At 43.3% G+C, this 14,632-nt stretch overlaps 1 protein-coding gene across 5 annotated transcripts in view; it reads right to left on the bottom strand.

The window, feature by feature from the left end:
- The window catches only part of KHDRBS2 (KH RNA binding domain containing, signal transduction associated 2), a 162,118-nt gene that overhangs the window by 96,282 nt on the left and 51,204 nt on the right, over nt 1-14,632 (bottom strand). For all 5 annotated transcript variants that reach the window (XR_015049417.1, XR_015049416.1, XR_015049414.1 and 2 more), the window contains exons 3-4: nt 11,508-11,624; nt 10,317-10,463 (exon numbers count right to left, since the gene is read on the bottom strand). Coding sequence is in view for 1 of the 5 variants with exons in the window: in XM_085846723.1 (XP_085702849.1) it covers nt 10,317-10,463; nt 11,508-11,624 (264 nt within the window). In the remaining 4 variants the exon portion in view is untranslated. The remainder of the gene's footprint in view (nt 1-10,316; nt 10,464-11,507; nt 11,625-14,632) is intronic.

The raw sequence follows: 14,632 nt of genomic DNA on the forward strand, positions 1-14,632 counted from the left end.
GAGACGGACAAGCATGGGATGCAGGTAAAGATGAGGGGTAAGGGAAAACGCAAAGGGTGGACAATATGGATACAGAAGCAAAATTGTGTTTAACTACTTTGTAATTTTGTCAAAGGTCTGAGGAGAGGGAAGTGGCTGCTGCCCGTCTGTCAGAAGGATGACAGATGTCATGGCAGAGAGTGGAGTCATCAGCAAAGATATAATGGGGATTTTCCAGAGAGTCAGTGAGATCAGTCATTAAGATTAGGAATAATATGGGGCCTAGAATACTGCCTTGGTGTACTCCAGCCTTGACAGGGAGAGGAGATGAAAAGTTTCCATTGAGAGCCGCATGTTGTCTACGAGAGGGGAGGAAGTCAGTAATCCAAGAGTGGAGTTGGCCTTGGATTCTATCAGCAGACAGTTTGAAGAGCGAGGCAGGATGCCAGACTGTATCAGAAGTTCAAGATATATCCAGAGAGACTCATGTCTGATATTGAGGGCCTCCACTATTGTTGGGAGAGTAGAAGCAGCATGTCCAAGGTAGAGTGACCCGGTCTGAATCCGAATTATTGATATGAGATGGGGCTATTGGAGAAAAGGAATGATTTAATGTCACCTGCAATGATGGATTCCAGGAACTTGCTGATGATTGGAAGTACAGTAAGCTAATTGGGCTGTAGTTAAGGGGATACGTTTTTGCATCTTTTATGCCATACTGTGATGCTGGCTGATTTCTAATTTCCCAGATGGATATTAGACACCAGCCCTGAAGTGTAAAAAAAAATAAGCAAATAAATATAATTAAAAAACAGAACACACAAAGTGCGAATGTTGAAGTTGGTCACACTTTATGACCCGCTCTCTCCCCCACCCTCCCTCCCCACTACTGCATTCAGTATGGGAAGTGGAACATGCATTGTGCTTGTATTTGCATCCACCCCAATGTAGTTCTTTCTCCACCTCTCTCTCCCTCCATCCATCTCTGCAATGCATCCAACACACTTTACAACACCACAGCACAAATCCAACAACTTGACACGAGAAAGCCTGCATTCAGCATCAAAATGGCAAGAACCGAGCTCCGGTGAGTCTCAGCCCGAATCGTTGCCAAGCCTCAGCCTGAACCGTTGCCGAGCTTTGAGGCAACCACCAATGACTACCGACCAGATCACACAGCCAACCAATGGGGAAGGGAGACAATAGATCAGGAAGAGAGATCAGGAGACAATTGGGCATGGTGGAAAACACATTTTCAGCTCTAAAAGTCTGCACTGGAGTCTGGAGAAGAAGCCGTGCCTGGGAGCTCAGGGACTGCATTTGGGAGCCTGCAGGGAAAGATCGAGGAAGCCTGGAGAGGGATCTGGAAGCATACGAAACCAATCAAGTTATCGGCAGAGTGACCAAGACAATGATTGCTACTGGTTATGGCCGCCAAATACAAATACAGACTTACAGACTCTTTGCCTGCTTTTACTATATTTCCCTCATTCCCTTTCGATGCAGAGCTATCAACAAAGCACCAACTGTCCTTTTCAGGGCTAACTGATATAAACACCTTGCACTCCCACATTACACCCTTGTATCAACATCTGAACCTCTCCAAGCATCCACATCACACACCCCATTCGGGCAATGTGAACCAGCGGGTTCATGTATGGGTGAGAGCAGAGTCTACCCGACACCACATTACACCCTCTCTCTGTCTGTCTGTCTGTCTGTCTATCCACTTGTTTATCTCCATTTCCCAGAAGGAGAGTAGTGTCAGTGTATTTGTGATAAGTTGACTAAATTAGAGGCATACATGCTAAGACAAGGTCTTCTATTCCTCACACTGCTTGACATGTACATACGTGACTTTTAAGAAATTATAAACCCTTTCCATACTGTCCATTAGTCAGTTTCCAATGGTTTAGCATAGTGTGTTTCAACAGGGCATCCCCCCCCCCCCCGTTCTGTTATGAGTAGGCTGCAGCCAACGCGTGCACCTTCGGTAACACTCGGGTGTATCTTGATCTCGGTGTCGTGTTGGAATAAGAGTACCCGATGCATGAGGCATTTAATTTGGTGGGAAGGTAAAGCAGGATTTGGATGCTGAACCCTACTTATATTAAATGTCTCAGACAGTGTCTGTGGTTGCTTAGGCCTAGGTCACATTTGCCACGGCGGCGTGGGGTCTCCAAAATCTGCGGCCACTAGCAATTATACGGCGGCCGTAGTATTTCCACGGTCACACAATGAAGCAGTCACATATGTTTTTATTTTTCGGGGAGCCGCACGGCGTACTTATAAATTGTGGAGACCGAAAACGTGGGGGTGCCGTACAGTCTTTGATTTGATGTCGCACGGTGACCTTAGGGCGTCGCTGCGGCGGCCATATAATTTTGAAGGCAGACGCAAGGTGCCTGCAAGGCGACCGCAGGGGGGCCCAAAGGCGAATGTGCGGCCAGACGGATGGTAACGAGTGGGTATATATGCCAGTTCTTTTTACAGCGCGTGCGCTGTATACAATTGCACCGAGTTTGAAATGTCCCCGGCGTCGTCTACCACGTCTTCGGTGGGTCCGGTGTCCCCCCCCCCCACGTGCCTCAAGACAGCCAATGACAGCCGTCCGGTAGATGCAGTGCATAACCTCAACGGAAATGGCGACAATTGGCGGAAATACCCAAGTATTTCAATGGAAATTTGTGAAACTAATGTGTTATATATGTGAAAAACATTTAATTTATTGCTTGACGGAAAAAAATGAAGAAACGCTCCCCTCATGTACGAACGAACGAACGAAAGACGTCATTTCTGTCCACCATGGCATTTCGCGCCGAACGCAGAAAGCTAAGTTCTTCTTATGCCATCATTCTCTTTAATATTAGCCATAAACAAGTGTTTCGTCATGCATTAGTAGTTGAAATTTACTTACAACAAGAACGAAAAAATAATCTCCTTAGATTCAACAAGAACGAAAAAAAACCCCGAAAACATCACGTGCAGGACAAGACCAATCGAGCTGAAGGAAACGATACTGTAACTGCACTGCTCCTGATTGGTCAAAGGACACCACGTGTGTTGTGTGGGTGGTGTTATGCACGAGGATTCCAGGCTAAGTTCTTCTTATGCCATCATTCTCTTTAATATGAGCCATAAACAAGTGTTTCGTCATGCATTAGTAGTTGAAATTTACTTACAACAAGAACGAAAAAATAATCTCCTCAGATTCAACAAGAACGAAAAAAAAAACCCGAAAACATCACGTGCAGGACAAGACCAATCGAGCTGAAGGAAACGATATTGTAACTCCACTGCTCCTGATTGGTCAAAGGACACCACGTGTGTTGTGTGGGTGGTGTTATGCATGAGGATTCCAGGCTAAGTTCTTCTTATGCCATCATTCTCTTTAATATTAGCCATAAACAAGTGTTTCGTCCTGTATTAGTAGTTGAAATTTACTTACAATTATCCTTCTGCGGCCTCCTGCCTCGCTGTATCGAACAATTTCATTCCTTCTGTTATATATCAAGGTGCTTATCACAATAATAACAAGATTTTTACATTTCAAATATTACGTATGCTTTTTAATTGTTTTTCAACTGAAAAAGCATAACTTGCATATTTTAACATTAGTGTACTCATTTGATTCACCAAACGCGCTGTATTGAAGGATTTCACTTGTTTTTACTGAAATAAAAATATACCAGGATATATATAACTGAATATACCACAACTATAATATACCGTGGTGCCCCCAGAATCCGAACGCCCCATTGAACAAATTGGAATCCGAACAATTTTTTCGAGAAAATTTTGCCCTAAAAACCTCATACATTTTAAAAAACCCAACACAACGTGGCGTTCATGTTTGTTCACGTGTCTCCCCCACCTGTTCGAGCCGCATCTTCACGCTTTGTTCATTCAGTTCGTCGGTGGAAGTCCTCGTGAAAGCATCTCTCGTGTGTCGATCGATACTTTAGGCCTGTCACATTTGCTCTACGGCGAGGATACGGCGGCCGTACGCCCTCTGAATTGACAGAAACGTGCGGGAGCCGCAGAGAAACTGAGGTGGCCTCAGGGTGGCCCTACGCCATATGGCTATATTTTACAGGTTGTAAGGTCACCGTGGAATTATAACGCGGAGTTATAACTTTTTTCATTTCTACATTCGCCGTAGAAATTCAACAAGCCAAAACAAAAGAACTGGTAAAAAAAAAAAAAAAAAAATTACCCATTCGTTACCATTCGTCTGGCCGCACGTTCGGCTTAGGGTCCCCCTGCGGTCGCCTTGCGGGCACCTTGCGTCTGCCTTCAAAATTCTATGGCCGCCACAGGAACGCCCTAAGGTCACTGTGCGACATGAAATCAAAGACCGTATGGCACACCCATGTTTTCGGTCTCCACGATTTATAAATACGCCGTGCAGCTACCTGAAAAATAACAAGGACAAAATATGTGTCCAAGAGCAGCGTCCAAAACCTAAAGGTTTTGTCGGCTGAAAAAAAAAACAACAACAACAACAACAACAACTTCCGATATTTCGTCACGTGCCTTCATCTATCTATAATTCCAGCAGTGTGTGTGTGTATGTGTGTGTGTGTGTGTGTGTGTGTGTGTGTGTGTGTGTGTGTGTGTGTGTGTGTGTGTGTGTGTGTGTGTGTGTGTGTGTGTGTGTGTGTGTGTGTGTGTGTGTGTGTGTGTGACCGCTGTTTCTCGACAACCGCTGGTCCGATCTAATTGAAACTTGCCAGATATATTGCTGGGGACCTGAGGATGTGCCTTTTCAAGGTTTGATATTAATCGGACAAGTGATTCCCAAGTTATGGCCATTTATTTACCAACCAATGACAGGACACGTGCTGCGTAGGCGTGGCCGATGCGCCATTTAGTTACCAATCACAGGACACGTTGCTGCATGGGCGTGGCTGCGTAGGCCGGTGCACGGCCGGCCGACGATGATGTCACGTGCCGTGCTGGTTACGATGGGGATCGATCGGTGCCTTAGTTACCGTGGGGTAGGAGTGCCAATGGTAAATTGCAGCGAATGTCATGGCAAGCAAAGACAGGGAGGGAAACTTGATTTTAATTAACTCTGTGTGTATCACAGCAGTTGTTACTTCAATGCAAGCGATAATTCGTGGAGTGATGTAAACATTCCGTACGGGTACGCACTACTTTTGGATAGTGATGACTTACTGTATTCGAATAATTTCTCGATTTCATATCCGCATTTATAGATAAACACAATGCCCCAATCCAGTCATCGTTTACGAGAGCGAAGGAACGGCCTGTGAGTTTGTTTGAAAGTATTTTTTTTTTGCATGTACGGCCACGCACATATGGGCATGCGAGAGTGAAGGAACGGCCTGTGTGGTTGTTGTTTCTGGCACGCGGTTTGAAAGTTTTTTATATGTACGGCCACGCACGTACGGCCATGCACGTACGGCCATGCACGTACGGACATGCACGTACGGACATGCATGTACGGCCACGCGAGAGCGAAGGAATGGCCTGTGTGGTTGTTTCTGGCAAGCGGTTTGACTTTTTTGCGGGGGGGGGGGGAGGGTTTGCACGTACAGCCACGCATCTACGGGCATGCACTAGTTAAGCCAATAGCGAAATCCGTCATAATGTATTTACGTATTTACGATATATCATGTATTTGCGAAATATATAATGTATTTATGAAATTACAATACGATAAATGGAATAATCTTTAAATAGTAACGTCAACTTTTCGAAACTTTAAAGAAAATGTCCGAATATATTTAAAAGTTCATGATAGACGCTCGCAAAAGGCACCGTCTATGTGAGGATGTGTACATGTGCTCAGTATTTAAGGCGATCCGGATCTTCTATATATAAGAGCCGAGTCCGAGAGATTAAGGTTTTGTCTTCACAAGAAGAAGAAGAAGAAAAACAAGATGAACAACTCCGAGCTCTCTATGAGCAGCGTTCGCTACGCGAGACTCCGCGAAAAACATATGTGACTGCTATATTGTGTGATCGTGGAAATACTGCGGCCGCTTTATAATTGCTAGTGCCCGTACATTTTGTAGACCCTCCGGCCGCCGAGCCAAATGTGACAGGCCTTACCTCGTGTTTTCACCTTCATTTGTGATGTTTGTTCTTTTAATCATTCTTTGTTTTATTTAATAACAAAAAAAGCAATCTGATCACGTGGTGTGACGGACTGTCGGGCAAGGATTGAATTTCACAGCAAAACCAGTTGTAATTTGTAATATTCATGATTACGTCAGCCCGATGCGTTTGATGAAAGTGATTGTGGTTCTGTGGGCATCATGTTTGATGAGCTGCCCTGGGGGCAGCGCTCTCGCAGAGTGCGCGAGCGATCGGAACCCAGGCCGGAGCTCGAGCCTGTGTGGACCTTTGGATGTGGTGATTGTACCAGTTTACATACAATACACCGCCACCGAAGGTCATTTACTCATCTTATTTTATCTTAAACATGGGTAATTTCAGTTTAAAGTGTCTTGAAAGTGGGTTTTCTTGGGGTCCACGAACGGATTAATTCACTCCATTATTTCTTATTGGGAAAATATTTTTGGAATCCGAACTTTTTGCAATCCGAACAGCCTCGTGGAACGAATTAAATTGGGATTATGGGGGCACCACGGTATAGGCAAACACCTATACTTCGATCTCTAGCTGTAGCGCATGGTGGATGCACGGTCGACGCAGACTGCCACGGAGGCCGTACGTAGGTGCACGGTGGGCGTAGGGGAACCATGCGTCGACCCTGCATTGCCCACAGGTAGTCACACAGACTGTAAGGTCACTGTACGGCGACTGTGGAAATAGTGCGGCCGCTGTAATTTTTTGGGGGTTGGGAAAATTAATTTTTCATTGAGAAGAGCTTACGGCAGCCGCACGAATAATGCAAGCCCATCGTACGCCCTACGTACGGTCGACGTGGAACACATCTACGTCATAGCTTGGCTTGTCGAATTGCTACGGCGAACGTAGAAATGAAAAAAAGTTATAACTCCGCGCTACAATTCCACGGCGCCCCTACGGCCTGTAAAATATAGCCAAACGGCGTAAGGCCTCCCTGAGGCCACCTCAGTTTCTCTGCGGCCGCCGCACGTTTCTGTCAATTCAGAGGGTGTACGGCCACGTATCCTCGCCGTAGAGCAAATGTGACCTAGGCCTTACTAACCAATCGCCATCGCACCATGGAGTTATTTGCCAAACGGCGACTTCAGGACCACGATCGGGGAAATTGATTGTAAGAACTCCCTTTATAATCCACACCAAAGTGGATCCGTAACAACATATATATATATATATATATATATATATATATATATATATATATATATATATATATATATATATATATATATATATATACATATTGTTATGGATTTCAGAATCCGGTCTGATGAATGCATCCACACATCCAGGTCCTCAGACAGTTATTTCCTTAAATGCATGTTCAGATTAGCCCCATCCCAATGTCTCATGGGATCTTAAATGTGATGCATTGAGAAGGGAAAAGGATAGATCCCCTCTCTTATGGGAAGCTTTTTTTTTCTTTACGACAGACACGTTTACACACATTTCTTTCACGAGCTCTGAAGCCCGCCCTCATTTTACCTCAGCAACATTCTTTCGCGAGCTCCAACGCCCGCCTTTTTTGAGAGCGCATGGGTCGTCATGGTAACCATGCACCAGTGGGGCGGGGTGAGCTTGGGGCGGACTGACCGGCGGAGACGGCCTGGAGATATAAAAACGAGCGAGAGGTACATTCTGAGGAGAAAAGAGGAGAGAAAAGTGTGAAAAGAAAAGTGTGAGGAGAAAAGAGGAGAGAAAAAGTGTGAAAAGAAAAGCGTGAGGAGAGAAAAGCCTTAGGAGAAAAGAGGAGAGGTACATTCTGAAGAGAAAAGTGTGAGGAGAGAAAAGCGAAGGAGGAAAAAGAAAAAGTGAAAGCAGAGAGGAAAAAGCAAATGGCGAGAGAAGCGGGTGTCTGACCAGCGCCGACGAAATAATTTGTCTTTCCCAGTGCTTGTGCAAACGAGCGTGTGGTGTGCATGTGGGTGTGAGCAGCGCCGCCAATAAGTGAGGCACGGGTCGATCACCAACAACACCAGGGTCTAAACCCTTGACGGACGATCTCGGTGCCCTCCAGACTTCAACTGGCATTCAAGGCTGCCCCGCGAGAGGGTGCACGGCAAAGCTGGGTACTGGTGATGGATGTGACACACACGCACGCATTTCAGGACGTTTTCGCATCACGGACAACTTTCTGGTGAGCGAGACGATTCTTCCCCCCCCCCCACCCCCTGAATGATCTGTTGGGTACCCTTGTCTGTGTTTAGCTGTAAGTCAACCCCCGATAAGCATCTGCTCTTTGTCTCTTTCCTGGCATTTTGATTGATTGTGCTTTGAAATTTGTTCTTTATTTACCTCAGCAAATAAAAAGTTCGTTTTATTTCTTTATTTTATTATTAATAAATTATATATATGTATATATATATATATATATATATATATATATATATATATATATATTTATATATATATATATATATAGATATACATATATATAGATATACATATATATAGATATACATATATATAGATATACATATATATATATATATATATATATATATATATATATATATATATATATATATATATATATATATATATATACACACACACACACTGTACATACGTATATACAGACACAAAATAAATGTATGCATGACGAATAGGCATTGTTCCCATCAATAAAAACCTGAGAAAACACATCGATTGAAAATCAGCTTCAGACACGTATCTGGTAAAGAGATAAGTCAATCGAATGGATTGACTGAAGATTCCATGTCACTGATGAAGCAGATCAATACACTGAAACATTACCTCCCATTTACATCCATTTTGACTCAGTTTGTCCAATATCACAGTGAGCAACCGTCTAATGTCAACACTCAACACCAATAACAAGAAATAGAACATTAGATTCGATTTTACAAAACGAACGTCCATTTTATCAAAATTAATATTATTGTGAAATCTAAACCCACAGGTGAATTAACTAACCAAGGCACGTCTCAAAAACCGAAAACACTGTAATCTGACATCCACACCATCTGTGCTCAATTATATTTTTCGTGTGTTTCCTGAAAACCGATGTTTGGACGGAGGCTTTTAATCTTCACCTTTTAGCTGCATTTCAGAGATTCCAATGCTGTGCAAGCTTCCGTCTCATGCTGCTGAGATGTTATTTCCTCGCCGCAACTTTCATATTACGTTTCCTTCTCTTCATTATAGCTGACTGTGATGAGACCAGGCAGACATAGATCACGATCCCAATGAACTTTTCTATTCCGCTATGCCTGCCACTTCTTTGCCAGGAGCTTTCGTTACTCATGCAGCTGTTTGTCCATTCGTCCCACATTCATATGCTCCCCTCCACAACGTTGTTGCTATCTCTATGTATGACCATCTGCTGTGCAGCTTCTCAATGAGCCTTGAGCGATCTGCAATATAAATCAATCAATCAAATGTACCATACGCCCGACAGAGCGTCGGTGCTGCTGAGGCGGTTTCTGGGCTAGGTTATGCTGAGTGGTTTGGTTTTGCCTGCCCAGCAGTCTGGTCAGGGCAGGAATTTGTTCATGTTGCCGGTGATAATTTGCCGACTCTTCGTAAAAGACATCATGAGTCTTTAACGTCCATCATCTAATGCCGGCAAACGGGATGTCGAGTTTAACGTTCACCAACACCCCCAGTGCTGAGCAGACGTGTCCTCCAGTTTAATGTTCATCCAATGGACAGCACACGTATTGATGTCTTGCTCTGCCTGTGGGACACCAGGATAGTAGTTTATACCTGATTCGAGATTCAAACTTTGGAGAGACAGCTCAGATGCAAGTGTACATACACCTAGTCTATCCTGCCAGCCTACGATGGAAATCAATACCATTAAAAAAAAAAAAAAATTAAGAACCGACTTTCTGTCCTAATAACTTCTGTTCTAATAACTTCAATCCCCAAAGTAGTTTTAAACTGTTTTTTCATATAGTCACCCTGCAAAACACGTATCCAGACCGAGGATCGTTGGCCTGTACGATGAGTATTGGTGGACGCGGATATTGTTTTTAATGATTCCCAGGCAGACCTGACATCTTTGCTGAGTAGTAATTATTATTTATGTGGAAACGGTTGCTAAAAAAATAAATTCTTAAAGAAAGCAATAAAGTACAAATGGCCTGAGAAGGCACATGCTTGAATGGTTCTAAGAATTACTCTGATAGGATATGTGCAGGAGGCCTTCAAGACATTTGTGTATGGAAGATGTAATATGAGATTAAACGTACTGGTACAAGGAATTTTTTCACTTCCTTGAGTGCGTGTCCCATCCGTGCATACGCTTCTCCTGGTGGAGCGAACACCTCTATGAGGACGTGCAGTTCTTCACGAAGATGAAAGTACTTTCCTTCGCCTCCCCTCCTTAGCTCCTCCTCCTATTGGGGACAAAGGACATCACTGCCAAGCCCCCCAACATATTTTGCCCTTCAGTTTGCCCAAACATCCTGGTAGTCCACAGATGCAAACATTCTGAGCCTCAAACAGCAGGCCAAAGTTTGTTCTTTCCTAGTTCCAGAGCAAAAGAAAGAGCTTGATTTTAATCGAAAGGCCTCAGGTTACTTACTGGGTGTCTGACCTATGCTCTTACCTGCCCAGCTAATCTAGTGCCGGTAATTCTCAAGGGAAATGCTTTACGACGCTGCAGTCGTCACTCTTTGCGGAAAGTCACCTGTGTGCAACTCTGTCGCAAAGGTCAATGCAAGACCTTGCCCACCGGCAGAGGGGTTTTGGGTAATAACTGATGCACAATCAGGATTTTTGGACAAGACTTATGGGCTACCAAGTCGAGTAATCCTGACACCACGGGCAACATGATCAAATGTGGCTTCACCCAAAAGAGGCTGAAATGGATTTTACTTGCAGGTCATGAATGATGTGCGAACCGCATGTCGTCATCACCAGAGAAAACCGAGAAAAATTGGTTTAAGAAAGCCGTACGCCGTTTCCATCTGCATGCAACCTGAAATGCTGGTGCTTTATTTTGATAAACGATTTACGGCGCGGTGTGGTGATGCTCTTCTGCCATGCTCTTAGTTACATATGCACACTTTTACTGCCTTCGATGTATGCTACAAGCTGTTTTGAGCAACCATGTAATGGGCTGTCCGCTTACATTTGCGACTCTAATGTAGATGCATTGACTGCGCGTTTTGTGTTGAGCACTGTTTCCCTTTTCGAGCAGCCATTGTCTTTTATGGTCACCTTTTACTTTTATGGCCAAGTGGTTATTCCAAATGCCTTCTGGAAAACACTAGCTCTGAGAAGGACCCATAAGGTGTCATGTACCACTGCCAGAGGCCTGAGTACCTGGTTGAACATTCAAGGATAGTATGTGCATGGATTTTATTTTTACTTTAATTTCTCTTTTATGAAAGACATAACGAGAGGAATGGAGGGATGAAGCTCGACGGTCAACTGACCTTTGTTTTGTCTCTCATGCAGCCCTTTCCCAAAATTGACATCTTGGTCCCCGTTTCGGCCTGCAAGCGTTTTAGCGAGTTTCCTTGAGGTCCAAGCAACTTTCCAACGAAGTTGAACTGCATGGGGAAGTTCCGGTGATCCAGGGTTATGTGGTGGTGAGAAAGTTTGTTGAGAAATAGGGAAGGGTGAGGACAGGCAAGGGAAGAAAAACATTATAGCATTATTACGTTTCCTAGCACTCCAACAAGCAGCGGTCACCAGCAAGGTATGCATATTTAATTTCTGTCAAAATTTGTACAAAACACAAAGTATCTTGCTTCCCCCCCCCCATAGGCTTTTTTCCCTTATGAAAATGAGAAATGAACAGCCATCAATCCTCTATTATATGTGGTGACTCTTGTGAACCCCTGATTACAGCAGTGGAAAAGAAACCTTTAACATTTATTTGTAACATGATTTAAAAATAACAAGAACAGCTGTCTGACAGGATGGTACAAATATATTGTACTTATTTTTGAGGTTAGATTCCTGACCCGACTATAAACAATCAGGTTGGTGTTTCGAGGGAAGGGTCCGTGATAGTGATAACCGTGATAGCGATCAGTGATAACATCACAAAATGCACCGTCACTCAAAGACCTTAAACTGGGCGTCCCATCTGCTAGCATTAGTTGGTGGATGTTGAATATCCCACGGTAGATTTCATGAAGAGTAAGGGAGTTATCACAGGCATGCTGGACAAATCACAAATTCCTGCCACCTTCAGTTGAATGGCAGGCCTGGTCAGCCTGTTCATGAAAGATTTGGACCAGAAAGATTGCCTGTGTACCCACATCCAAAAGTGGGAATAATTGTGGTCGTTAAAGAAGAAGTAGTAGTTGTAGTACGTTTTAAAACGTGGTGTAACTTCCACTTTACCTACCTGTGCTCAGTGTTGGGCATCGATAACCAAAAAGTTAACTTCGATAACGATAATCTGATAACCCCAATTTTTAAGTCCAATAGCGATAATCCAGTAATTATAATACAAAGTTATTGGAAGTTAACCATAATCCGATAACGATAACGACTTTTTAACAAAAATTCAAAAAAACAAGGAAAGAGCTTCAAAACCCATAGAAAAGGCTTATTTATGCTAAACCCAAGAATAAAATAAGCATTATGCGTCTTTTTAGAGTCTATGACACTATGTGCTGGTTACCCTTGAGGAAGACCAACTTCTCAAAGTTAGGCCCAGCTGACAGTCTTGACCTCTTGGGCCTCAGGATGTCCTTGCCGAGAGAGAATAGCCGTTCCACTGAGGCAGAGGACGGTATTGGGGTGTTGTACTTCAGGAAGAGGTTGGTGAGGATCTCCTCCCCCATGAAGTCAGAGTCGACCATGCCCTCCTTCCCATCAATGTCCAGCCAGGTGTCGACAAGTTTCTTGGCCTTCTGCTTGGCCACGTGATTAACACACCGTACTGGGACATTTGTGCACAATTTACAGACCTCATGGTGTATGGCGAAGAAAGAAATGTTATCGGACAAAAAATGAATGGACATTATCGGACTAAAATCGGAGTTATCGGAAGTTAACTGGTCCGATAACCATAAATGGAAGTTATCTTCTGATAATAGTCCGATAAAAAAGTTAACTTCGATAATTATCTGTTATCGGATTATCGCTTTTGTGCCCAACACTGCCTGTGCTTCATAGTATTCCTCATTATAATACCTGATCATTGTTTGCATTCAATCGACTAAACCAAGTCACTCTATATTTACCAAATGCCTTTCACATGCAGCCCTCAACATTGAGCTTCAAACTTCAGTTCAACATAAAAAAACGAATCATTATAGTTCTCAAAAATGTTAACGCAGAGATTTCATCAATCTTCTCTCAAAATTGTCAATTTCCAAGGTTTTTTTTTAATATGAGCCGCAGAGTGGAATAGACACATGACTGGCAGATCTTGAGGAAAATAGAATCCTCATGAAATGGCCTTAAAGGATAGTCAACTGCATCGACATATCATAATAGATCCTCAGATTGAAATCCTGGTTTTGAGGTGGTATGGTATTTCACTGGAATTCGACTTAAAAAACAAAACAACCACCTCACAGTAAGTGTTCAAGAGAATATGTGCGGCCATATAGTCATCAATCCACATCAATTGATGTATCCAAACATGGTGTGTCCTGTTAGCTGCTCCCATTGATGCTGGCGATCCCAGGTTCAAAGCCCTCTGCTGGTTTGTCCATTGTCTCCTAATCTCCTTGCCCTTCACGTGATGGGTGTACAAGCTCATTCCTGAGCTTGAGATGGGTTAGTGCGGTGTGCTTTCAGACGACAAGATCTCCAACGTTCTTTTTTATATTTAAAGTCTTTACAAAGTCGAGACTTATAGAGAAGCAAAGAGTTGCTGTCAGTGACAACAAAGGGATAGACATTGTGACCTGTGGGACAACACACATTATTATATGATTAGCCAGCCAGCTGGTGTCAAGATGGAAGTTTGGGATTATTGTGTAATTAACATATTTCACAATGAAGGCAGTGTTTCTTTAAGACAAAGTATACTATAGTGTTGCAGTATTCATAGTTTTATGGTAGATGTTCCAAAGTAGTTTCAAAGCTGATGAAAAAGGAAGGAGTGGAAGGTGAAGAAAATTGAACAAATCTGATCTGATCTTGGGTTGGATCATCATTGATCCATCATTTGGACAGATTGAGAGCATGGGAGTTGTCTGCACTAGTGTATCAGAGACAACGGACTGAACTCATTCGATCTTCAAAATCGTTAAGGGAATTGACCAAATTGATCTCCAGAAATTGTTTGTGATGGATAAGGGCTCAATAACTAGAGGACACCACAGGAAGATTAGAAAACAGCACAACAGATCCCAACTAAGAGAAAATGCTTTCTTTGTCAAAAGTGACAATAAATCTAATTCATAACCAGGATACTTTATCGATGCGACTCGAGGAACCAGTTCAAGTCTGCAATGGAACAACACTGGACCGACTATCCACTGAAGTACAGTCATTACTAACGAGTTTCCAGTAACGAGAGACAAGTACGCAATGCTTCACGTCTCAACATTCAACAAATTCACTAAATTGATCATGGAGTCTCAAGAGG

The sequence above is a fragment of the Eptatretus burgeri genome, chromosome 11 (genome assembly GCF_056783735.1).
Source record: "Eptatretus burgeri isolate ZD-2024b chromosome 11, Ebu_testis_v1, whole genome shotgun sequence".
Classification (NCBI taxonomy): Eukaryota; Metazoa; Chordata; class Myxini; order Myxiniformes; family Myxinidae; genus Eptatretus; species Eptatretus burgeri.